Source organism: Hemiscyllium ocellatum, chromosome 4, assembly GCF_020745735.1.
Source record: "Hemiscyllium ocellatum isolate sHemOce1 chromosome 4, sHemOce1.pat.X.cur, whole genome shotgun sequence".
Taxonomy (NCBI): Eukaryota; Metazoa; Chordata; class Chondrichthyes; order Orectolobiformes; family Hemiscylliidae; genus Hemiscyllium; species Hemiscyllium ocellatum.
In genome coordinates, this window is record NC_083404.1 from 41,788,701 (window position 1) to 41,816,290 (window position 27,590).

At 40.0% G+C, this 27,590-nt stretch overlaps 1 protein-coding gene across 7 annotated transcripts in view; it reads left to right on the forward strand.

Annotated features, from left to right (window-relative positions):
- col14a1a (collagen, type XIV, alpha 1a) overlaps positions 1 to 24,866 on the forward strand; it is a 218,433-nt gene extending 193,567 nt beyond the window's left edge. For 5 of the 7 annotated variants that reach the window (XM_060823020.1, XM_060823021.1, XM_060823022.1 and 2 more), the window contains 6 exons: positions 6,979 to 7,014; positions 12,554 to 12,620; positions 14,800 to 14,988; positions 18,354 to 18,431; positions 21,812 to 21,967; positions 23,828 to 24,866. In XM_060823020.1, coding sequence (XP_060679003.1) covers positions 6,979 to 7,014; positions 12,554 to 12,620; positions 14,800 to 14,988; positions 18,354 to 18,431; positions 21,812 to 21,967; positions 23,828 to 24,135 — 834 coding nt within the window. In that variant the 3' untranslated portion in view covers positions 24,136 to 24,866. Of the gene's footprint in view, positions 1 to 6,978; positions 7,015 to 12,553; positions 12,621 to 14,799; positions 14,989 to 18,353; positions 18,432 to 21,811; positions 21,968 to 22,872 lie in introns of all 7 variants that reach the window. The other 2 variants (XM_060823026.1, XM_060823025.1) reach the window with 2 other exon arrangements.
- The last annotated feature ends 2,724 nt before the right edge of the window (positions 24,867 to 27,590 follow it).

Sequence of the window (27,590 nt, forward strand, 5' to 3'; positions counted from 1 at the left end):
CCCTGAAGCTGCTTCCTCTGAAACTTCTCTTTGGAAATTTCCTTGCCATAGTCTTGAACGGTAAGACAGAATTTTCCAGGTTCACCTGGAGCCTTTGGAAGAATAGACAGGGTATCTTGATTTGATGAGGTGCAGACATTAAATAAAGTTTTAATACTAAATTCTCTCAGTCAGCTTTCCCAACACCTGTGGTTGGGTAACTGTTTTGCATTTGTTACCCATGAATACCCATTAACACCCCAGGCTCCTGGAATTATATGCACCACTGCAGTCTTATGAGGAAAAATGAGAAATATGTATGTTCACTAACCTGACTATGTGAGGTGTAAAGCTTTTGCTGTAAACTTCTCCAATCTCTTATATGCATGAATAACCAAGCTGTTTCTTTGCACAAGCACTTCCAGTTTCACCAGGGGTGAATCCTGACTGAGCCATACAAAGCACACCCAAGTGAGGCAGCCACACTGTCTGACACCAGCAGGCAAGCAAGGCTAAACTAACAAGGGCACTCAATGTGAAGGTCCATCTTCATGGTTGAGTCCTGTCCCATGCCAGCCTTTGGCGAAAGCCTGTCAGATTTGTAGGTTCTCCTACTTGCTTTGCAAGGTCAGTGAGCTGAAGATGTGTGAGTTGCTGAGTATTTCAGCTTTTTGTTTTCAGTGTGAACAGTGACACATTACATTAGATTACTTACAGTGTGGAAACAGGCCCATCGGCCCAAACAAGTCCACACCGACCGCCCGAAGAGCAACCCAACCAGACCCATTCCCCTACATTTACCCTTGCATCTAACACTATGGGCAATTTAACATGGCCAATTCACCTGACCTGCACATCTTTGGACTGTGGGAGGAAATTGGAGCACCCGGAGGAAACCCACGCAGACACTGGGAGAATGTGCAAACTCAATACAGACAGCTGCCCGAAGTGGGAATTGAACCCGGGTTCCTGGCACTGTGAGGCAGCAGTGCTAACCACTGAGCCATCGTCTGTGAAGCAATACCATTATGGTGCCAGTAATGAGACATCAGTAGCTGCAGTAGAGTGACAGACATCTACTGTGTATGAGTATTTGACGGAAATGCCTGGCAGACACCAGCTGATTGACAGCCCTCTGCACTGGCAGTCTTATAATATTAACTCATCATCATAGGAGCATGAATCATTGAGTAGTCAGTGGTACCCTGTTAGAGTGCATAAGATTAATCATCCCCTTGTTGCACTGGAGCCAGATTCTCTAGAGCTGCCCATAGACACAGCCTTCTGCATCCACCACTATTCAGCTGCCTCCCATAGTTGGGATGGTCTCTTGGTGCCAATGATAAGGACTGAAGTTCTTCTCCCTAACAGCCTTTCGAAGAACCTCAAGATCACTAAACCAGGTTACCCCTTTTTGTGCGAGGTCTCTGCTGTGACAAGCAGAGGTTGACTGGTTTGTGTGTGTGTGTGTAGGTAGTTTATGGCTCTTGTTCTTCTGTCGTATAAAGAATTTCTCCTCAAGTCTTCATCTATTCTTTAGGACAATCTGTTGCCAGGGTCTTACTGTTTCAGAGCAGGCCACCAGATGTTTCTGTTTTATATGTAAGATTTTTTTCTCCTTTTGACTCCGAACCTTTGGAGAGGTTCCTTGTCTCTAGGCAGCTCCTGAGATCAGTGGTGTATCTGGGACATGATTTTGGTCCGAGCAATTCTATTCTCTGAGTGTTGATGGTGTAGTTCACTGGAGAAGTGTGAAGGAGGTCTGAAAAGTTGCTGAAACATGATCTGACCCAGAATACATTTCACTGCAACACTAGTTCTTGTCTGCCCTGCTGCTGAATACTGGTCTGCCTAGTTTTTTGTATATTCATTCATGGGACGTGGGCATCACTGTCCAGGCCAGCATTCCTAATAAGCCAGAGGGCAGTTAAGTGTCAACTACATTGTTGTGGGTCTGGAGTCACATGTAGACCAGACCAGTAAGAACAGCAGTTTCCTTTCCTAAAGGGTGTGAGGATTTTACTGACAATCAATGATGGTTTAATGGTCACCCTAAGGCTCCTCATTCCAAATATTTATTGAATTTAACTTCCACCATCTGCCATGACAAGATTTGAATTTGGGTCCCCAGAACATTAACAGCATCTATGGGTTAATAGTAGAGTGATAATACCACTAGGCCATTATCTTCCCCCATGCTTCTGCAGTCACTACACAAAGGTCATGGGTGTGCTTCTAGGCACTGCCATGTCAACAATGGCACAGAGCCACTGCCACTGGGTGGCTCCTGGTGCTATCCTGCCTACCATTCACAGTCACATCATTGCAAAAGATGGAGAAAATTTCATGAGTGACACTGATGTTCTCATTGGCAGATGTGGAAAAAGCCACCAAGAGAGTATTTAAAATCGCATTGACCAATCTGGAAACAGAAGCTAATGTTCACATAGCTGGGTTTGTTCCATTTTGATAATGGACAAAATCATGAGGCACATCCAGAGTGAAAAAAGGGCTCATCAGTGCCCCAATGACAGAGGGCCTGGCCTTCAGCCTTACTTGAAGATAGTGGACTCTGCTTAACCACATCTGCACAGCAAAAGTTATGTAGATGATCCAAAGTTCACTTTTTACCATGAGTCTCAGACCATGAGTTTGGCCTGCCCAATAAGGTTAATTACAGCAAAGACCTTATTTCGCACTCAGAATTTCAAGAGGGCATCCAATGAATAGTCAATAGATGTACTAAAATAAACTTTCCAAGTCAAATGAAAGTAGTAAAACTGGGCAGTGAACAAGTTACTGGTATGTTTTGTTCCCAGTTCCAAGGGTGCTGAATGTATATCTAAATTATGTGCAGTACAGACACAACAAAAACTACGTGACACAGCAGTTTCTCTGTTAATTTCTGTAACAAAATGCTTGAGATTTCTTGAATTTCCAGGGTTCTCAATAGCTCCTGACAACCCTTCACAAATTTAGTGTCTCTGTCAATTGGACTGTTGTCTCCAGCAAACTTTTCAGACCATTCAGAGATGACATCTATTCAGTTCAAACAGTGAAATGATTTTTTTCTCATCACAAAGGCAGTGACTTCTTACTTCTTGTGGGGAGAGTCAGCAAAAAGGTTTCTCAGCAAGTACAGATCTATTTGGAATGGTTGCTTTTCTTTAGTTGTTGGCCCTTACTGGGATAGGTTAGGAAAATCTACACAGACTTTGTCTTTGGTGAGAATTTTAAACAGTTAATGCCATTGTTCAAGCAATGGGAGAGATTTACTGATTGGAATGCAATGGAATTGTGTTTCAGAAGCCCAGTAACTAACTGTGTGGCACTCATTCACTGTACTTCATGCTTCTTGCAATGAATAACAATGAGTTGCAGTTTCCATTTTAAAGCTTACTACAACATTAAGTCACACAAAAGAATGCTGACACCAAATCATCTGAAATATGGGTTCAGTAACCTCACATATTGCATCATGATGGAGCGGGTACTGTGAATCCTGTAATTATGCGTTCCTAACTTTGCTGGGAAAAGCTGTCTAATGACACAGTGGGTAGTGTCCCTGCCTCTGAGTCAGAAGCTCTGGGTTTGAGTGCCAGTCCAGGATGTGGTGGCCAAGGAAGGCACATTTATAATGTGGCCAGATAGGTTGAGTATCAATTTGTAAATCCTTCCAGTTCTCCCCAGTGGCAGGTAGTAAGGGTGGGAGAGATTCCTATTCAGCCTCGTGATGAAAGAACTTCAGAGTCTCTACTGTCACTATTCATAGCTCTGACCTACAACAAAGATGTATAAAATAATGTATGTTGCCACAGAAACTCCGATTCCTTCAGTCAACTGTAACTCAACCCACTAATTTTTTGTGAACTCTTAAACTGGTTGAAACTTCTGCCAATACTGCATTGCTGCCTTGGTGGTGCCTTGGCCATTGATGCTGAAGTATGTTTAGATTTTCTATTCGGAAGGACAGACAGGAAGCTAAGGGAGGTGGTATAGCTCTGATATTCAAAGATGACATCAGGTGATGCTGAGAGATGATATTGGTTCTACAGAGAAGAACGTTGAATCCATTTGGGTGGAAATTAGAAATTGTAAGAAGAAAATGTCACTGATAGCCGTAGTTGAGAGGCCACCAAATATTAGCATCACATTGGGGCTGGCAATAAACAAAGAAAGAACTAATGCCTGTAAGAATGGTATGGTAATTATTATGGTGGATTTTAATCGACATGTCAATTGGTTGAACCATAGATGTGCTGCCCATAGATTATGAGGAAAACCTGGCACAGAATATAAAGACAGTTTCTATAAATATGTAAACTGAAAAACAGTGGCTAAAGTTAATATTTATCCTTTAAAGGATGAGAAGGGGCATTTAGTCATGTGAGATGATGAAATAGCAAAGGCATTGAACAGGTATTTTGTGTTGGTCTTCACAGTGGAGGGCATTAATAACATGTCAGTGATTGACAAAGAGACGAAGGTAGCTGAGGACCTAGAAACAATCGTTATCATGGAAGATGTAGTGTTGGGCAAGACAACAGAGCTAAGGATAGGCAAGTCTCCTGGCCCTAATGGAATGCATGCCATGATACTAAAAGAGGGGGGGAAATGGAAAGTGCACTTGTGATAATTTTCCAAAATTTGCTGCACTTTGGGACAGTTTCAGCAGATTGGAAAACAGTAAATGTGATGCCACTGTTTAAAAGGGGTAGTAGACAAAAGATGGGGAATTATAAACTGGTTAGCTTAACGTCTGTAGTGGGGAAGATGCTTCAATCTATTATCAAGGAAAAAACACCAATGCATCTAGATAGGAATTGTCCCGTGGGGCAGATGCAGCATGGGTTCATGAAGGGCAGGTCATGCTTTACTAATCTTTTGGAATTCAGTGAAGACATTACGAGCACAGGGGACAATGGGGACCCAGTAGATGTGGTGTATCTAGATTTCCAAAAGGTTTTCGATAAGGTGCGGCACAAGAGGCTGCTACATAAGATAAAGATGCATGGTGTTACGGGTAAAGTATTAGCATGGATAGAGGATTGGTTGACTAACAGGAAACAAAGCGTGGGGATAAATGAGTGCTATTCTGGTTGGCAATTAGTAACTAGTGGTGTGCCTTAGGATCAGTTTTGGGACCACAATTATTCACAATTTACATAAATGCTTTGGAGTTGGGGACCACATGTAGTATGTCAAAGTTTGCAGATGACATTAAGATGATTGGCAGAGCAAAGTGTGCAAGGGACTGTGAAACTTTGCAGAGGAACATAGATACATTGAGTGAGTGGGCAAAGGTCTGGCAGATGATATACAATGTTAATAAATGTGAAGTCATCCAGTTTAGTTGGAATAATAGTAAAAAGGACTATTACTTTAATGGTTAAAAAGTTGCAGCCTGCTGCTATGCAGTGGGACCTAGGTATTCTTGTGCATGAATCACAGAAGGTGGGTCTGCAGGTACAACAGGTAATTAAGAAGGTAAATGGAATTTTGTCCTTCATTGCTAAAGGGATTGAATTTAAAAGCCAGAGGTTATGTTGCAGCTGTACTGGTGAGGCCACACTTGGAGTATTGCGTGCAGTTTTGGCCTCTAGGTTCACTAGGTTGATTCCGGAGTTGAGGGTGTTGGCTTATGAGGAGGAACTGAATAGTATGGGATTATATTCATTGGAATTTAGAAGAATGAGGAGGGATCTTATAGAAACATGTAAAATTATGAAGGGAATAGATAAGACAGGCATAAAAGCACAGCAGTTCAGGCAGCATCAGAGGAACAGTAAAATTGACGTTTCGGGCAAAAGCCCTTCATCTGGAATACAGGCAGAGAGCCTGAAGGGTGGAGAGATAAATGAGAGGAGGGCTCCTATACTCCATGCACTGACCAATAAAGGAAAGCTTACCAAATGCCTTCGTCATTATCCTATCTACCTGTGACTCTACTTTCAAGGAACAGTGAGCCTGCACTCCAAGTCTCCTTGTTCACCGGCAGGTGAAACTAGGACAAGAGGACATTGCCTCATAATTAGGGGGAGCAGATTTAGGACTGAATTGAGAAAGAACTTCTTCACCCAGAGGGTTGTGAATCTATGGAATTCCCTGCCCAGTGAAGTTGTTGATGCTACTTCAGTAAGTGTTTTTAAAGTTAAGATATTTTTTCCATAAAGAAATTAATGGTTTCGGTGAGAGGGCGGGTAAGTGGAGCTGAGGCCATGAAAAGATCAGCCATGATCTTATCGAATGGTGGAGCAGACTTGAAGGGTCAGATGGCCTACTCCTGCTCCTAGCTCTTATGTTCTCGAGTTGAGACTGCTGCCTGTCCTCCAGGTTAATCTAGCATGGATAAAGGCTAAAGAGGTGATGATATTCCTCTCCCCAATAAACGTGGAGATGTTCAGACCATATGAATAGACCTGACTGAATATGACAATATACAAAATGTTGAAGTCAATGGAAAATCGTCTCCGAATTTCAAGCAGAAAGTACTGATTCTAAAGTCAAAAAAAGTGCACAATGGTTTAAAATCTTTACAGTTATTGCTTTGTCAGTTGTATTCCTTTTCAGCAGTTGGAGGTGCTGGTGTTGGACTGGGGTGTACAAAGTTAGAAATCACACAAGGTTATAGTCCAACAGATTTAATTAGAAGCACTAGCTTTCGGATCGCTACTCCTTCAGATGGTTCAGGTTTTTTTCAGCAGAGCTGCATGACTGTCATCATAGTGCCTGTGATGTAGTGAGTGAAAGAAAATACTACAGGCAAAAGCAAAGGAGAATAGTGATTTCAGTAATTGGTACGACTTTCCCTATGTTGATTGTAAAAGAGAAACCTAATATTTGATACATTTAAAGAGAGACATTGTATGCAGGAGGGAAAAAGGAATAGAATGTTTAAAGGATGAGATATAGATGAGATATATATGGAAGAAGCCACTGATATTTCTGAACTATGTCCATGTCTATATTAATCGATATCTACTGCTAATTTTATTACAGGGTCCACCTGGTCAAAAGGGAGAGAGAGGTCCAAGAGTAAGTTCTCAAAGATTGGATTTAGCTAACAAATTGTTGTAACATTGTTGCATGTTAGCACATTCACTTTATTTCCAAGATGTGATATTTTTTCAGAATGCAGTATTTGATGAACAATAATATAAACATTGATTAATGGCAAATATAGCAAAGTCAGAAGTTTGAACATTAACATGACAAAATGTTTTACAATGTTAGTATCATTTATGTTAACTGAAAATAATTATGATAACTTGAGGAATTTCTGGGGGAGAATTAACCAAGGTTAGAATCTATGTTGTGCAATCTGCATATTTATCCCAGTTAATTACTGAACAATATCTTTAACAGCTCATGTGAAAATCCTGAAAACTTAACTGAATTGCATAGGTTTACCAATAGAGTGAATTGTTTTCGATTCTTGGGAAAATACATTAAAACAAGTAATGCACGATCCCATTGAAATTAATATTATTCATTTGCAGAAAGATTTTTTGGAATCATTTACAGCACAAAGTTTTTTTGCAACATATGTGGGGTTACAGTTAGTGATTTTCTTGCAACATTAGTTCCACTGCTGCATTATTTCACACATTGAGCGTATCAGGATGAAAGGATATCAACTTTAAATATGGAGGCTTTGTAGCACATCTGGGAATGTCCTTGTTTCTGAGCCAGGAGCTCCAATTTCCAATCCCACTCCAGGATGTTGTGGCAAACAGGATAAATATTAACCTGAAATCCTTCAACCACATGCCAACGGCAGCCAGTAGAGTGGGAGAGATTCCTAGTTAGCCATACAAAAAAAAAAGAAATTGGAGCTTGCACTATCAGTATCTATATTTCTAGGCTACAAACGTGTGTAGTACTTATATATGTTGTCACAGTATCTTGGAATCCAAATGGCCTATAAAACTCCATCATTTTAATACTATAAATGAGCTAAATTTGCAAGTTTAACATTACCAATTTTTTTTGACAAAGCTTTCGTATGGTGCTTATATATTCCTTTGTGACTACCAAGTGCTGAGTCCTGACTAGAAATAGTTTAATAATGGGAACTTGATGCAGAAAAACTTAAAAAAAACCTCTTTCTTAAAGTATTCGAGGTGTTTTAGTAAAACTACAAAATGAGATTGCTGCTTCCTTTTTCCAGTGGCCATTTGTAGAAATTTTCATCTTTAGGAGGAGGAGAAATTCTTCCGATTTAAAAAAAAGGATGAAATGTATGGAAAAGGTAGATCAAATGGCAAAAAAAATGAAGTCTTACGTTTAAAAAGTAACGCTAAAGAATAGTTATAGGGAAAATAAATTGTTCGTTTTATTCCTCTTCTGTTGGCCATATGTAGCAACAGCATTAATATATTTGCAGTTATTTCCTTTGAAATGGATCCTGAGAGCAGATTTAAAAGGTCAGCTGAATTTGCCTTTAACTGATTCCCTTGTTTTGAGAACTTGAAAATAAATGTTTTATTTAAAGTGATAATTTAAATGCTTTGTGTTTTCAGGAGTTAAGATCAGGCATTTTTCCGTTCCTCTGTGGCTTAAGTACATTATATTGAATGCAATGGTTTTGCATCTTAAATAGAAACGACACAGATATCATTCATATGAAGGTGATTAAACAGGGTCATATTATTAGACTGGAAAAACAAGGAAATGACTCCATTGGGAAATTTCTCTCAAGCAAAGAGTTTGTGAAAATATAATATTTTAATAGATTGTAACAAGCTTCCCCAGAGGTCCAAGATGAACTTGAAGGGATCAAATTTTGCACTTTAGGTGCCGTCAGCAATTCTGGCACAGATTACACACGTTTCATAAACACATTTTGAAAATCCTTTTATACAGAATCTGTCATGAACAAGAATAATCAGGCTGCATTTAAAAAGTAAATTTTAAACCAACAGTGAGAACATAAAATGTTACAGCGCAGTACAGGCCCTTCAGCCCTCGATGTTGCACTGACCTGTGAAATTAATCTGATGTCCATCTAACCTACACCATTCCATTATCCAGATGTATGTCCAATGCCCATTTAAATAACCTTAACGTCGACAAGTCTACTACTGTTGCAGGCAGGCCATTCCACACCCCTACTATTCTCTGAGTAAAGAAATTACCCCATATATCTTTCCTAAATCTATCACCCCTCAATTTAAAGTTATGTCCCCTCATGTTAGCTTCACCATCCGAGGAAAAAGGCTCTCACTGTCCACCCTATCTAACCTTCTGATTATCTTATACGTCTTGATTAAGTCACCTCTTAACCTTCTTCTCTCCAACGAAAACAGCTTCAGTTCCCTTAGCCTTTCCTCATAAGACCTTCCTTCAATACCAGGCAACATCCTAGTAAATCTCCTCTGAACCCTCTCCAAAGCTTCCGCATGCTTCCTATAATGTGGTGACCAGAACTGTATGCAATACTCCAGGTGTGGCCTTATCAGTGTCTTATACAGCTAAAGCATGACCACGTGGCTGCGAAACCCAACCCCCCTACCAATATATGCCAACCCACCCTGGCAACTTTCAGGGATTTGTGCACCTGGACACTGAGATCTCTCTGTTCATCTACACTGCCAAGAATTTTACCATTAGCCCAGTACTCTGCATTCCTATTACTCCTTCCAAAGTGAATTACCTCACACTTTTCTGCGTTAAACTCCATTTGCCACTTCTCAGCTCTGCACCTTATCTATGTCTCCCTGTAACCCACAACATCCTTCGGCAACTCTGCCCACCTTAGTGTCATCCGCAAATTTATAACCCATCCTTCTACGCCCACATCCAGATATTTATAAAAATGACAAATAGCAGTGGCCCCAAAACAGATCCTTGTGACACACCACTGGTAACTGAGCTCCAGGATGAGCATTTCCCATCAACCACCACCCTCTATCTTCTTTCAGTTTGCCAATTTCTGATCCAAACCACTAAATCACCTTCATTCCTGAAACTCCGTATTTTGTGCAATAGCCTACTGTATGGAACCTTATCAAATGCCTTATTGCAATCCATATTTGCCACATCAATCACTTTATCTTCATCCACCTGTTTTGTCACCTTCTTGAAGAACTCAATAAGGTTAGTGAGGCACGCCCTGCCCTTCACAAAACCGTGTTAACTATCCCTTATCAAATTATTCCTTTCCAGATGACTATAAATCCTATCTCCTCTAACCTTTTCCACACCTTACCCATAACCAAAGTAAGGATCACTGGCTTGTAAATTACCAGAGTTGTCCAGACTCCCTTTCTTAAACAAGGGGACAACATTTGCCATCCTCCAGATCTGGCACTACTCCTGTCGACAATGATTATATAAAGATCAAAGCCAAAGCCTCTGCAGTCTCCTCCCTGGCTTCCTAAAGAATCCGAGGATAAATCCCATACGACCCAGAGGCCTCGTCTATTTTCAGATCTTCTAAAATTGCCAAAATCTCCTCTTTGTCAACCTCAATCCCATCTAATCTAGTAGCCTGTACCTCCATTTTCTCACTAACATTGCCCTTTTCCAATGTGAATATTGACAAAAAGTATTCATTAAGTGCTTCCCCTATGTCCTCAGATTCTACACACAATTTCCCACTACTATCTTTGTTTGGCCCTAATCTTACTCTAGTCATTCTTTTATTCCTTAGGGTTTTCCTTGATCCTATCTGCCAACAGCTTCTCATCCCCTCCTGGCTCTTCTTCACTCTCTCTTTAGATTTTCTTTCTGGCTAACATAACTCTCAAGCCCCCTAAATGAGCCTTCATGCCTCATCCTCACATAAGCCCCCTTCTTCCTCTTGACAAGAAATTCAACTTTTTTATTAAACCATGGCTCCCTTTCTCGACAACTACCTCCTTGCTTGATAGGTATATACGTATCAAGGACTCGCAGTAGCTGTTCATTGAATAAGCTCCGCATTTCAAGTGTGTCTATCCTCTGCAGTTTCCTTCCCCATTCTATGCTTCTCAAATCTTGCCTAATCGCATCATAATTGCCTTTCCCCTGTTATGCCTCTTTCCTTGCATTATATACCTATCCCGTTCATTGCTATTGTAAACATAACCAAATTGTGGTCACTATCGCCAAAGTGCTCATCTGCCTCCAAATCTAACACCTGGCCGGTCTTTCCCCAGTACCAAATCCAATATGGCATCAACCCTGTTGGCCTGTCTACATACTGTGTCAGAAAACCCTCCTGCACACATTGAACAAAAACTGATGCATCTAAACTACTTGAACTATAGTATTCCCAGTCAATGTTGGGAAAGTTCAAGTACCCCATAACAACTACCCTGTTTCTGTGGCTACTATCGAGAATCATCTTTGCTATCTTTTACATCCCTGGAACAATTTGGAAGCCTATAGAAAACTCCCAACAAGGTGACCTCTCCTTTCTTGTTTCTAATCTCAGCCTAGTTTTCTTTCAAAAGATATTCTGTGATATATTTAAGGGCATATAGAGTCATTGAGTCATATTTTGGTACAATTGGATTAAGATGGTTGAAAATAGGCTTATGACATAAAATAAACCACAGTCTTGATCACCATCTGTACCCCATTTTAGATTATTAATTTAAAGTAATTGAAATTTGCAAGATTCTGGGATGGCTTTACAGGGTAGATGTTGAGAAAGAGTATTTCCTCTCATGGAGAAGTCCAGCTTTATGGGGTACAGCTTCAAAATGAGAGATCTCCCATTCAAGATGCAGAGAAGGAGGTATTTCTTCTTTTAGGGGGTCTTTCAATAGGGTAGTCCTTGAAATTCTCTTTCCCTAATGGGTCATTAAATATATTCAAGACAGAGATGGACTAGGATTTAATTGACGGGGATGTTGAGGGTTTTGGGGACAGGTAGTAAAGAAAGGAGTTAAGATCATAATTGGCTTATCACACAGGGACAGGCACATGGTCACAGACTGGACCAGGGAGCATCTCAAGGCTACTTGCTCATTCTGTTAGTGCACATTCACTTTCCACCTACCTGGATGCTCACAGCATCTCTGCTTTGCCTTGTCATTTGCTGTTTCCCCCATGAATCCAGAGCTTAAAGGCTCACAGTACTTCAATCTTACCTTGCTGTTCAGTGCAGACTCAAAGCCAGGCAGATTGTTCTGGTTGTCAGCAGTCATCAGGGGTGGACATGTTACTGCACGGCACTATGTTTTATTAATTTCACCTACAGCCTTTGCAATAACATAGTCAGGTCTCAGATTCGATAGGGAGTAGACTTAGTCAAGTCCAGAGGGGCTGCTGTCAGTTGGAGGTCCCCGTTCAACCATTCAGTGAAAGGGCTGGAATACAGCCAACTGTTCAGGGCAAAGACAGTCAAATTGCCTACCTCATATGGGTTGGGGAGATGAATACTGGACACTCCTTAACCTATCTTGGTTCGTTCTGTCCTTTTGTGATGGGGTAGCAAAACAAAATCCAGTGTGACCAGGGGAAATCACAGGGCACAATCTTTTGTTCAAATTTAAGTCATGCATTGTCCTTAAATTTTTGGTGAATGCTATTGATACAATTTAAAACACATTCTTATTGCTGATATTGTTTCCTTTTAATCCAGGGTGATGCTCAGTCACAAAATGCTGTTCGTATGATTGCTCACCAAGTGTGTGAGCAGCTTATCCAAAGTGAGTGACTATTGAGAGACTTTCTCTTAGTGTTTTAATAGCTCATTTGAGTGCTTCTATTGGAAAAGGTACTGTTTATAGTTCTTACCATGGTAAAACAAGCACTTTGTGCATATGTATTCCAAAATATATTAAGTAATCCAGGAAATGGTCTTTCAGAAGACCAGGATTTACAATTAAATCTCAACGATAACTTGTATTGATAATAGCACCTTTACTGTGCCAAAGCCTTTCATTTATGTTTATGACCTTCCTTAGAGAGTGAGTTATTGGATTTGGCTAGGGTGGGGTCAGTGAGTGTCCAGGAATCTGAGAGTCATCTCTAGACAATGCTGAGAAAAATCAGAGGGGCAACTAGGAAAGTTATCTTTTTAATTTTATTTGAAAGCTTGCATTTATTTGAGATAAAAATCTTGGCATTGGAGAGAAATGGCTGTTTGGCAGGAAGACTCAAGTATTATCCAATAGGTAAGGAAATATATCTTTACTTTGCGATTGGCTGTGAGCCCAAGGAGGAACCTTTTGGGTGGCCAATCGTGGGAGTATTGGACCAAGTCTGTGGGTGATCATGAGATGATATCTCCAGGAATACCTCCAACCAGAATGGGCAACATCAGTTGATTGAAGAGCAAGTGCTTGCTCACAAGGAGAAACTGAATCACTTTGGAGTCGAGGAAATATAGGCTTCAAGGCATACATTTTCTTGACTGCTTCATTGAGATTTTCCTGACTAGGAGTGCAACTGGTAAGAGTCTGAGTCCATGGAACCTCTCTCCAAATCTGTTGAGCTCACTTACTGCTGTTTCCATTGGGCTATCATATGAAAACCGAGACTGTGGCCTGTAAGGGATGGAATTGGACTTGCAGTGGATTGGTATGGCCTTGCATGCACAAGGACTGAAAACAACAGCTTCACATTTGCCAGTGTCTAACCATAGGAAGGGACTGGATGTCAGATAGGCAGCCTGACAGGCAAACACAGTAGGTGGGTTGGATAGATGGTTGAGAGATAAAAATTGGGTGTCGCCAATGATTAAGACACCTCTTACGACACAGAAGGAGGTCATTCATCCTACCAAGTCCATTTTGGCAATGGTACCAAGGGATCAGTAATCATAGAATCCCAACAGTGTGGAAGTAGGCCATTTGGTCCTTTGAGTCCATACTGACTCCTCTGAAGGACATCTTCCCAGACCCACCTGCCTACCCTATCCCTGTAATCCTGCATTTCCCACAGCAAATCCACCTAGCCTACACATCCCTGGATACTATGAGCCATGTAGCATGGCCAATACATCTAACCTGCACATCTTTGGACTGTGGGAGGAAACTGGAGCACCTGGAGGAAATCCAGACAGAGAGATAACATGCAAACTCCACACAAACAGTCAGTTGAGGGCGCAATCTAACCTGTATTACCTGGAAGAGGAGAGAGCCCATGGTTTAATCCTTGGGAGACTTGAGAAGTAATATTGTAGAGTGAGAAGAGAGATTTGGTGGTGATATTTCCAATAATGAGGCCAATTAAAAGTGGACCCAAAAAGGAGCAGTCCTATTGAGCTGGGCAGACGAGAAAAGGCTTTGGAGTTAGAAGTTTACACAAATGTGTCTGAGACAACAGAGAGATTTAAGAGGGGATAGTGCAACAAGTTCAGTATAGAAATAAATGTGAGGTGAGGCAGTCTGGTAGGACTAAGGAAAACACATACTCCTTGGAAAATAAGAGCCTGGGTCAGATACAACAGCAAAGGGATCTGAACATCGATTCACAAAACACTTCAAGTTAACACGGGCAGAAAAAAGCTACCAAGTTGAAAAGCAAGGCAATTATGCTAAGTTTGTATAGATTAAAGGAAAACTGGATAAATATGAAGAAGAAAGGAATCAATGGGTGGGAGAAATCTCATGTGGAGTATAAAGATCAGTCAAATACGTCTTGTTTCTGTGTTGTTTATACTGTGTAATAGTTATTTCCTCTGTTTTCAAATCAATCATTTCTGTGGTTTCAGTGACCCACAAGATTCAGGGTTTCTAAAGTATTCAAGCCAATATTATTTTCCCACTAATAGGTCAGATTATGGAAGGGATTGGTAAGAATTTATTTTGAAATGATGTTATGTTATACAAGAAGTCAATGTGTATCTCTGGTACTAATATTTGGGAATTCTGATTTCCGTAGGCCACTTGTCAAGGTACGACTCTATTCTCAACCACATTCCCAGCAACTCTGTTCAGGTGCGGGCATCTCCAGGCCCTCCAGGGGAGCCTGGCCGTGATGGCTCTGCAGGTCCTCCAGGAGAACAAGGACCTCAAGGTCGACCAGGTTTCCCTGGCAACCCTGGCAATCCTGGCAGACCAGGAGAAAGAGGTAAGAATAAAATGTTCTCTCATAAATTTGTACAGCACAGGGGGCCATTTAGCCCATCTTGTTTGTGTCAATTCTTTGAAAGAGTTGCCCAATTCATCCTTTTGTCTCTGCCTCTCCAAATTTTCCCCTATTCATCCAGTTCTCTTTCGAAAATCACTATTTAATCTGTTTCAGGCAGCACATTCCAGATCGTCATAAATTGCTGAATTTATTTTTGTTCATTCATGGGATCTGGGCACCACTGGTGAGGCCAACATTGTTTCCACTTTCATAACTGCCCCTTGGCAAGATGGTTGTGTGCCGCTGTAGGCCGTGTTGTGTGGATATACTTCCAGGGCTGTAAGGGAAGGAGTTATCAGATTTTGACCCAGCGACTGTGGAGAAAAGACATTATATTCCAAGTCTAGATGGTGCTTGGCCTGGAGGGAAACTTGCAGTCAGTGATGTACCCAGTCATCTGTTGCCTTATCCTTCTGGGAGGTAGAAGCATGGATTTGGAAGGTGCTACTAAAGGAACCTTGCCAAGTTGCTGTAGTATCTGAGTGCAATTCTCCTGATCTCCTCTCTCTGGTTCTTTTGCTAATTGCTTTGAATCTGTATTTTCTGATTATTGGCCGTCCTGCTGGGGGGGGGGGGCGGCGGAGCAGGTTCTCTTCATCCCATCAATACTCTACATGATCTGAAACACCTCTGTTAAGTCAACACCTTTATTAAATCATCACATGATCATTTTTGCTCAAAGGAGGAAGTTCTCCATTGTTTACATAAAGTTGTTTTTTTTATCACAATGTTATGAGCTGTAGGAGCAAATCACTGCAGATTCTGGAAACTGTACTGAAAACAACAAATGCTGCAGATCACAGCGGGTCAGGCAGCATCCATGGAGAGAAAGCAAGCTAACATTTCAAGTCTAAATGAACCTTCGGCTGAGCTAACTTGAAGTGTGAAGGGGGCAGCATTTATGCTATAGTTGGGCGGGGGGGGGGGGGGGTTTGGAGTGTAGAGTGCTGGGGAGAAAGGATGTTGATACTTTAGATTAAGTGATCAGAATGTGAGAATGGATCACTTAATCTGAAGTATTAACCTCCTTTTACCCCCAGCACTCTACACTCCAATTCCTCCCCCGCCAACTATAGGGTAATGATGAGATGATGTAAGAGAAACTGTTCCCATTGGCAGGAGGGTCAATAAGCAGAAAATACAGATTCAAAGCAATTGAAAGAAGAACAGGAGAGAGGAGATCAGGAGAATTGCACTCAGATACTGCAGCAACTTGGCAAGGCTCCTTTAGTAGCACCTTTCAAATCCATGCTTCTACCTCCCAAAAGGACAAGGTAGCAGATGACTGGGTACATCACTGACCACAAGTTCCCCTCCAGGCCAAGCACCATCCTGACATGGAATATACAGTTATTCCTTTTCTCCACATAAATGCTTCCCTCTCCACATTTCATGTCAGCTCTGACGTAGAGGACTCAAAATGTTAGCTTGCTGTCTCTCCATAGATGCTGCCTGACCCGCTGCGATCTCCAGCACTTTTGTTTTCTGTTCTGAGCTGTAGATTTTTTATAACAAATTCAAATATTATGGACAAGGTGCACATTGACTAAGTAGAAATCAATTTGATTTGATTCCCTGAACTTGGTGGCCCAAAAAATAATTTCACTCTACCTTGAGGCAACTTCACAATAACAAAGCAAAATGTAGCTCTGTGTTAGAAAAGCTTTTAGAGCCTTGGATAATTACAATCAAAGAACTAAATATCCAAATGGGGATAGTTTAACCAAATATAGTAGAATTGTACTCATGTAAAAGTAAGGTCACTACAGTCCTACCCTGTTGCTGGTGGTTACCATGCCACAGGAGGGGAAGAGATTGGGAAGAAGAGTCCTTAATAATGACCTCAGCTAGTGTGGGAACTGAATCTACTCTGTTGCTATCATGCTGTATCACAAACCAGCCATCCAACTTGCTGAGCTAATCCCATTTGTAATACTATATAAAGTGTCAGGTTGTCTTGTATAGGAATAGGCAGTTTAATCTCTCTAGCCTATACAATCTATACAAGATTTTTTTTTCATTCTTTCATGGGATGTGCACATCACTGGCAAAGTGAGCATTTGTTGCTCACCCTTAATTGCCATTGAACTGAAGTGTTTGTTCAACTATTTCAAAGGGCAGATGAGAGTCCCTCACCTGACTCTGGGTCTGGAGTCACATTTTGGCCAAACTAGGTAAGGATGGTTTAGATCTAAAATTGATAAGTGGTATATTTCCTTTCCTAAAAGTCACTTAAGTGAACCAGGTGAGTTCTTATGACATTTGATGATTGGTAACCATTACTGTGACTAGCTCTCAGTTCCAGATTTATTACCTAATTAAATGGTGGGATTTGAACCTATCTGCAGAGTATTAGCCTGATGCTTTGAATTACTAGTCTAGCATCTTTAGCACTATACCACCAGCTCTCCATGAGCAATTTGTGTTCCCTGAATCCAACCATTTACATTGGCTCCTTAAAACTCCCAGTTAGCAAACATCTTAGAGATGTCCTATTGTTTTCTGTGGGACTGCAAGGTGCACCAAATAGAAATGCTATTTCAGGCTGTGCTATTAAGTGTTCCACACTGTGTTGGAAACGCTGCTTCCATATGTCTGTCCTAAATGGCCTAGCTCTGATTTAAAGGTTATTATGTCTCCTTGTTCTGAACTCTTATCCAGCAGCAGAGAAAACCTCATATCTGTGTGAACCATTGCTTTCAATGTCCTAAAAAGCTCCAACAATTCATTCCTTTAACTTTCTATGATTCAGGAACTATTAATCATAGAATCCTATAAGCTTAGTTAAAGTAATCCTTGCTGATAACCTATTCCTTGGAATGCTGCTAACACCGAGGAGAGGCAATAGCTTACTGATATTATCACTGGATTCTTAAACTGGAGAACTGGATAATGTTCTGGGGACCTGTGTTCAAATCCTGCCAGGGGCAGATGGTGGAATTTGAATTCAAAAAGTATCTGAAACTAAGAGTCTGATGATTATCAGGAATTAATTGTAAGGAGGAAAAACCCATCTGGTTCACTAATGCCCTTGAGGGGAGGAAACTACCATCCTTACCTGGTTTGTCTTTCTTGTAACGACAGTGATGTGCCCCGTGGGCAATAAATGCTGCCTAGTCAAGTGAAGCCCTTGTTCCATGAATGAATAAAGATTCAGGTCAGTGTTGATTATGTTTTCTTCAGCTCTAACTTAATTGGAGAAGTTAATTGACTTTAATATTAATAATGAGGAGATCAGCAGTATCCTGTATTATCTGTTACGTTTACAATGGTCTGAGGTTATTCAAATTCTTGAATACTCGTAGGTATACCAGGTTCGAAAGGAGATCGTGGAGTCCCAGGTATTGGCAAACAGGGACCAAGAGGATTACAAGGTGCACCAGGTAAAAGTGCTATTTTCATGCTGCACTATTAAACCAAGTTTTAGGTTCAACAGTACACCACATATTTTATCAGCTCTTATCTCTGAGGCAGAAGATTCTGCATTCAAGTCATTTGTCAGGGCTCTTATATTAACAGAATGCTGCACTGTCAGTCACTGCATTTCTGATGACAATGTCCACCATCTTGGGTTTATTTACTTGATCCTCTGGCACTACTCTGAAAATGAACAGAGGAGTTATCCCCAGTGCTGTGGCCAATATTTATCCCTTAACAAAAGAATAGGTTATCTGATTGCAGTCTCAGATTTAACTTGCTTTTACATGATGTGAGCATCACCAATGAGGGCAGTATTTATTTCCTATCCCTTGTTGCCCTCGAGAATGTGGTAGTGTGTTGACTTCTTGAACTGCTGCCGTCTATGTTGATCCAATGTGCTGTTAGGGAGGAAGTTACAGAATTCTGACCCAGCGGCAGAGAAGGAAGAGCAATATGGTTCTAAGTCAGGATGGTGTGTAGTTTAGAGGGGTCTGGCAGGTTGCAATGTTCCAAGACATCTGGTGCCCTTGTCGATCCAGATGGTCAATGCCATGGGTTTGGAAAGTGCTGGCAGTGGAGCCTTGGTGGGAGGAGTGAATCTTAACAGTGGAAGGTAGGATGCACCACTCAAATTATGTGAGTGTGGCAGGTGAATTTGCCATCAAAAACTCTTAAAATGCCCAGAAAATTTCAATCACAAGGGCAGTCAAAAAAAGACAAATCACTCCTATACATGAGAGGGAGAGAATCTGAGAGAAGCTATCAGAGATCAGTGGCTATTCGGTGAGGTGAGCTGTGACTGTACGTTGGCCCAGGGGTGGGCTGGGATAGAGCTTAGAATCGGTTCAGGAAAGTGGTGGAGGTGTAGGGAATCAAAAGTGTGGAGCTGGAGTATTGGAGGCATTGAGCAGAGTCAGTTTCAACAGAAGGCTTGGTGGACAGTCAATTCACTCACAACTAATTGGGAGGATAGCAGCACAGCCTTTATGCAGTGTGTAATGTCATCCATCACTAAGCAAGTTTATGAGAGTTTGTAATCTCTCTTTATTCAATGTAATGAGAGAAAAAGGCACACATTTTATGAAGAGGAGGCAATAGCTGGGATATTTGAGGTTTGAAATATTTTTGATGTATAGAGGAATAGAGCACAAAGCCGGGTTATCAAAAATTATAATTGCCACCCTACATTCAATTTTATAATGGGTTTTCAGCAGTCTGTTTACAAATGATATTTTTCCTAGTTACAGAATAACTTTTGGAAAAATCAGAATTTAATATTGTACCATTTTTAAATAAAACTTGTAATTATTTGGTGGATGTATGAAAAGATTATTTATGAAGGATTTATTTATAACAAAGTAACAAACAATTATTCATACATCCAGGAAGGATTTAATGATATATAATGTATGTGGTCTTTGGTCTTCTACTGTCTTATGGTAGAAGCTCTCCAAATAAAATCCACACAAATACTGCACATAATGTTACTTGCTAACTACATGATGCAATTAGTGAAATTAAAAAAAGGAGTCCCTGAAATTTAAAATGTACTACTCAAAAAAAGTTGATTATTCTGATTTCTAATGAGATGTCAGTCAAACAGTCTGTTAGTCCTGAACAGTTGAAATTATCGAGTGTTTTTGGAGCTGAACTCATCCAGGCAAGTTGGGAGCATTCCATCACACTCCTGATGTCTGTCTTGTAGGTAGATTTGGAGAATTATGTGGTGAGTTATTTGCTGAACATTGGCCTTTGACCAAAGGTATTTATATGGCTAGGAGAAAGTGAGGACTGCAGATGCTGAAGAACAGAGTTGACGAGTGTGGTGCTGGAAAAGCATAGTTGATCAGACAGCATCTGTGGAGCAGTAGAATCGATGTTTCAGGCATAAGCCCTTCATCAGGAATGAGCTATCCCTGATGAAGGGCTTATGCCCGAAACGTCGATTCTCCTGCTCTTATGTATATGGCTAGTCCAGTTTTTGGTCAGTGGTAACTCCAGAGGGTTGATAGTGGGAGATTGTAATGGTTACATCTTTGAATATCAATAGGAGATACATTCACTGTTCAGTTCTGAAGAGTCATACCTGTCTTAAAATGTTAACCCTATTTTTCTCTCCACCCAAGTTGCTAGATCTGCTGAGTTTCTCCAGCATTTAATGTTTTTATTTTAAATTCTTTCTTGTTGCTCTTAAAAGAGGAGGTCTGGCGCAGAGAATTCCAGAGTTTAGTGCCCCAGGTATCTAGAAGCACAGCTGACAATAGTGAAATGAAGGAAGTCTAAGATGCAGAATCCAATTCTTAATTTGACTATCACGTGAAGATAGGTGAAAGTGAGAACTGCAGACGCTGGAGATTAGGGTCAAGAGTGTAGTGCTGGAAAAGCACAGCAGGTCAGGCAGTGTCCGAGGAGCAGGAGAATTAACATTTCAGACTTATGCCCAAAATGTCAATTCTCCTGCTCCTTGGATGCTGCCTGACCTATAATGTGAACATATCTACATTGGCAAGGTTTTAATAAAAAAACAATTTTGATGGGATGTGGATGTTGCTGGCAAAACTACTATTTGTTGTCCATCCATATGCTCTTGCACTGAATGGCTTGTCACATCATTTCTGGGGGCTGTTAAGGGTCGTCCACATCAATCCACATATCTAGGCCAAATTAGGTAAGGATAGCAGTTTTCCTCCCCTGAAGGACATTAGAGAACTGGATAGATTGTTACAACAACTGATGAGTGTTCCATGGTCACCGTTACTGAAATCAGCTTTCAATTCTAGATTTTATTCAGTGAATTTAAATTCCACCAGCTGCGATGATGTGTCTTGAACCCCAGTCTGGGTCTCTGAATTACTAGCCCATTAACATTACCAATACACCAATATCTCACCCATTTCTGAGGTTGTTCATTGGGACCATATGTTAAAATAACCAAATCCCAATGTAGGGGATAAAAGAAGGAAACTGAATAATGGAAGTGAAGGGTAAATAATTCTGATGTTGAGACTGTGCCCAATCATTCTTCTAATCTGCAGCCTGGTTCACAATTAGCGTGCATAGGTTTAAGGCGAGAGGAGAAAGAGATTTAAAAGGGACCTGAGGGGCAACACTTTCACATGGAGGAAGTGAATTGCCAGAGGAAGTGGTAGATGCAGATACAGTTGCAACATCTAAAAAACATTTGGACAGGTACATTAATAGGAAAGGTTTGGAGGGATATGAGTCAAATGCAGGCGAATGGGATGAGTTTAGTTTGGGAAATTTGGTTGGCATGGATGAGTTGGACCAAAAGGTTTGTTTCTGTGCTGTATGACTCTGACTGTCATATTCCTTCATCTACCAGGTCCCCCAGGGGAAGGACGAACAGGTAGTCCAGGTGCACCAGGCCTCCCAGGGCGACCGGGTAATATGGGACGTACAGGGGCTAATGGCCCAAGAGGACCAACTGGCCCACCAGGATACTGTGATCCATCTTCCTGTGGTGGCTACAATGTTGGAGGTATGAGGTTTTACTGAATGAACCTGTCGACCTTTGTGTTATTCCTGTTATTGTGCTATCGTTTGTCTCGTGAAATTCAAAAATTGTCAAAGTTGCTGTTCTGTATTCTCGTGCATGCACTCCATGTTGATGTCAATTTATTTTTGGTCTTGTCTTCAAAAACAATCTGTTGTCTTCTTATCTGAGGACTTGTTTGAAGCATTGCAATACACTTGCAGCAGTTTGTACATATGTGTCTGCCACTGATACTGATGGGGCCTATTTAAAATGATTAAACTACACTACACTTGTAAGTATAACACTGGCAGAATTATTTGTGTAGCTCCACAGCTTTGAAATGTTTTGAACCTTTTACTGCCTTCACCCTGAATTGGCGCTGTGTCCAAAAACAAAATTAATAAGTTTATAATAAACATCTGAGTATGTATGAAGAAGTTTTATGGCTCTACTACAGAAATATTATGATTAAAAGCTAGGTGTAATTGCAACAAATAATATAGGTGCATTAAAGGGAGAACAAGGAAATACATAACGAAGAATGAATATGATGTATTAAATAGTGAGGTGATGCCAGGTGGAAAGAAGCTCATGTGAAACATCGACACCAGTATCAACCAGTGATGCTGATGTTTTGTGTATTGTATGATTTATGTAATTAATTCTATGTAACATTTTAGCTGCAATATACAAAAGTGAGGGAAAATATAGAAATGACTGGGAGGATGAGAAACAGTACAGCATCCATTAGTATGTCTCAGACTGGTTTTTAAAATAATAATTCCATAGATCACAATTTTGACTTCAGCTTGCTTGTAATTCTGATTTTTACTGATTAGTGTGTGTGTTCTTATTTGTCCTTGTTTTCCCTTCCACCTCCATCCCAATGGTATGGCAATCCTTTGAAGGTCCTGAACTTTACAATGATTATCAACTATGAGCTAAGTCTGAGCTCATTTCTCCAGCGCTCTCTATTGCCTAGGGTAGGTGCAGAGTTCTGGCCAGCTGTTTTGTTCCACCTTGCCTCATCCAGGCTAAACACATTGAAGCATTAACCACCATCAAACAATCATGACCAGCTTTCTCCCTTCCATTTCAACTAAGTGGTCACAGTTTATCCAGATTCAAATATTTTTGTAATAAGGCAAACCATTATCCCTCTAACCACTTTTATGAACTAATCGACCTAACAATGACCTACCTGTTCATGAAACCAAGTTTCTGTCATGTTGTCCATTTCGTTCATCCATCCTAATGATGTGAAAAATATTAAAATACAGCTTTGTTTATTTAAGAGACATAACTTTCTGCCATTATTCTAATTAGCCTCCCCAAGAGAGAAAATCCTGTGCATCTCAGGACAAAGTAACATTGTGTAACATTTGCTAATTGGCTGGGGGTGGTCAAAGATGATATATTTTGAGACAAAAACTGCACCTCCACCCCAACAAATTCTTTGGGAAATTCTATAATTTAACCAAAAGTCCAGTGACTGCACCAAGTTATGTCATTCTGAGTAATGTAAACCAGCAATTTGCACCAAAACTTCTAACCAAGAGCCTTTTACATATATATAAACAAAAAATTAGAGGAAAAAATTTATCCAGGTCCTATAATTTTGTCCATGTCATCCTGGTGCTGGATTCTCTCTGTACTGTCTGTGTGTGCTCATTTCTGGTCGTCTTGTCAGACTGTGCTGATATTTATGACTGGTGTGTGTTTTAAATTTACTCATTAAAATGTACATCAAGTATCAAACAGCTTTGTGAATTTACAAATGTTCTAATATCCTAATCATATTTAATCTTCTGCCTCTCCTCCTGTGCTAACTATGGATACTGTTGATGGTGGTGGTGGGTTAAGGTGGATACAATGATCCAGCCGATCAAGACATTCCTGTAGTACAATTGCCTCCAAACTCCCACCAAACCTATGGCCCTTATGATGAGCAAGATCCATACATATATCATGGGTCCTACCCCTATCCAAACCCATATTCCCAGCCCTCTTATCCTGAGCTACATCCCGCTCAACCGGATGAACATTATGACGAAGAGGATACAGATGAATTGGAAGCTGTTGAAGTTCGATCACCTGGAATCAGACGGTTTGCGAGGAACATATCAAAAAAGAACAGTGCCTTTTCAAACACAAAGGAGGAGAACCAGTGAAAGAGACTTGTAAATATAGCATTAAAATTATGCATACTTAATGTGTTTTACCCTTATCAAATGGCCAATGGATTCCGTGATGGATTCAGTTCTGTACATTAAAAGCTGGGACTTCTAAAGAGATGAGTTTTTAGTATTGGAACAATTACCCTGATAGAGAAGTTAAGCACAAGCAATGGATATGAAATTTATGCCGTAGCTTGATTGAAGTATTTGTGCCACTTATTGATTTTTTAAAAAAAATTCACAGTATCAAGATATTTAATTGATAAAAATTGGATGGATTGTTTTAAATGACTAGTCTTATGGAAGATTAGTATGGTGCTACTATATCAATTCTGTGTTATACCGAGCGTAAAACATTGTGTTTCCATTCTGTAACAGGTCTGTTTGTATTAAATTAATACAATTTGGAATGGTGCAGTCATTTATAATCCACAAAAGCAACCAGATTAGTCAAGAATGTGTCACAAGGTCATTAAATAATTATGCACTTAAACTGATTCAAAACCACTGCAATAAATTTTTCTATAGGCCATTCATGCACAAGTTACCAGAGCAAAAGCTTCCAATTTGAAATGCAGATGTACATTTATGAATGGGAATCTTGACTTGTCACCAAGTGAAACCATTTGAATGAAGACTTGCAATTTTTTTTCATGAGCCATTCCATTGATTAGCCCTTAATGGAATCTAGCCAGTAATTTATTTGGATAAGATGATCATTGTTCAAATATATAAATCAATAAAAGCAAAGAAGTACCAATTTTAAAGAATATTTGCCCATGTTTCTGCTTTTCACTTTTACACAGTACTGATATAAGTCTTCACTGTTCAAGTTTTCCGCTGTTAGTTGACAATATAAAAATGAAGTATTTAACACTATGAAGCAGAATACACCAAGCTTTTTTTTTAACCTTTTGAGTTGTCAACTCTTTAGACATCCATCTGGAATGTAGATCTCCCATCTTCAATTGTCCCTGCCTTAACCAAGTCCTTATTGTCCAATATTTGTGCAACTTTTATTTGAACATTGTTGTTTATAAAGGTAAATTAGTTTCTCTTGACAGCGTATGATTTTTTTGGGTTAAAATCCATAGTTCTCAAACCCTGGGATAATTCTGGTGAGTTGGAACTCTTGATACTCCAACATCTGGAATTTTCAAACAAAGTAAGTTCTTTGTGTCATAATCACCTCATTCTATATTATTGGTCAATTTAGTCTTCTATGAAAGTCTCTCTTCCTTTCGTAATATCTACCTTACTAAACACCCTGAGGGATTTGAGTTGAAGGGTACTGAATGGATGTAGTCAGAGTATAGGGAGTGCACCTTTACACCCCAACATTCTGTGATGAAATGCCATTACAAATGCATGATTAAAAAGTATGACCAAACCTGATGGCTAATGTAGATCCGTAAAATTACTTCTACAGGGCTGGAATAGCTATTTAAATCACTGGGTCTTCCTTCTCCTTGCAAAGTTACGCAGTTTCTTCTAAATGTAGAATTGAAGCTTCTTCCCTCAGATAGTTGAACTGAACTTTACCATTTCAGTTCCTTCGGTCTTCAAGGAACCAGGAAGCCAGTGACGGTAGATTTTGTATCACCAAACATAAGGTTGGTATCTTGAAAAAATAATGCAGAGAGGTGCCCTAATAGAGGTGTTTAAAACGTTAAAAAAACTAGAGTAGACAGCAGTTTAATGTTAAGTCGGTTACCAAGAAATCAAACTGGTAACTCAGAAGAAGCATCTTTACATAGAGGATGGAGAAATTGTCACGGGGAGTGATTGAGGCAAATAGTTGAGGTGCTTTCACTGGAAGCTAGAGAAGTATATGCAGGAGAATAGAATATGAGGATAGGCTAATGAGGTGAGGCAAAGCACTGACTAGGTGACCATATTCCTGTGTAGTAATTTTGAAGTGCTTCTGTCCTAGGTTAAGGTCATGCTTTGATTGGCATCTTAGTATTTCTGGATATGCCCCAAGAACTTGTGTCTAACGTGCTAAAGATTTGTCCTCTTGACCCCATCCCATCCCTGATCACATCTGTAATTCACAATCTACATGCAAACAAGATTTAGCTTGATATTCCTGTTTCAAAAAATAAAGTCAAACATGACAGGAATATCCCTTGTAGATTAATAAAAAGTTCTATTGTGATTTGAAGAGACAGCTGAGCTTCTTACAATTAAAAGTTTGGAATTCATCCTTAAAATACTACTCAATCGATTAATATTTAAATGTGGGAATGATTTTTGAGAAGTGCAGCTCTAATCAGAAGGAAAGGGGACTTATAAAACAGCAAGGCCCCACAAACAGAATTGTGATAATGAACAGATAATCTCTTTTTAGGATGGTCATTTCGAGGTAAATACTGGACAGGACATTATAGAGAATGCTCTTGTTTGAAGCAATACTGTAGGATGAATAGTTATGGATATAAAACATAGAGGTTGCAAAGGCAGGTTAAGTGAGTGGGCAAAAAACAAACTACATAGTGTATGATGTTGGGAAAATTGGAAACTGTCCATGTTGACAGAGAAACAAGCAGAATATTATTTAAATGGAGGAAGTCTGCATAAATCTGTGCTAAGATGGGATCTGAGTGTCCTGGTAAGTAAATCATAAGCTGGCATGCAGGTACAGCAAGTGATTAGGATGGCAAATGTGACCTTTATTGCACTGAGAAATTAAAGTAAGAACAATCTGCCATAGATAGTCAGGACTGTAATGAGATTGTATCTGGCATATTCCACTGTGTACAGTTTTGGTCACCTTAAAGGATACAATTATATTGGAACAGTTCAGAGAATGTTCATTTGACTGATTCCTAAGATGAAGGTTTGTCTGATGTCAACAGATTGAGCAGATTAGACCTATTCTCATTGGAGTGTAAAAGATGAAAAGGGGATTTATTGAAACCTATGATTCTGAGTGGATTTGACACAGTAGATGTTGAGAGAATGTTGACTCTTAGAATTAAGAGTACTGTTTAAAATTTGGGCATCTCACTCAATTAAGAAAGACGTGGAGTACTTTTTTTCTCTAATAGTTGTTAAACTTTGGAATTTTCTATACCAGAATATCGGAGTCTGGGTCATCAGGCAGGCAAAAAAAAGCCTCATTCAGATAAGCCATGAATTTACTGAATGCCCTATTGCTAATATTCATCAATAAAGTCTACTTGAGGGTATTGATTTAATGGCATATCCAAAAGATGTTGCTTCCAAATACTAGTTGAAGAATAACTTTTGGATTAGGATACCAATGAATCCTAACGTATTGCATTACTAATTCTTAAATACCATGGGAATCCTTGCATGTTTCATTTAAATGTAGGTCACAAGTTTTGTTTTTCTGGGTTTACTTTGCTGATTACAGATTGTATCCCTATGTGCAGTATGGGTAGATAGGTTACAGTATAGACATGTCTGGTTGGATCTATTTATCA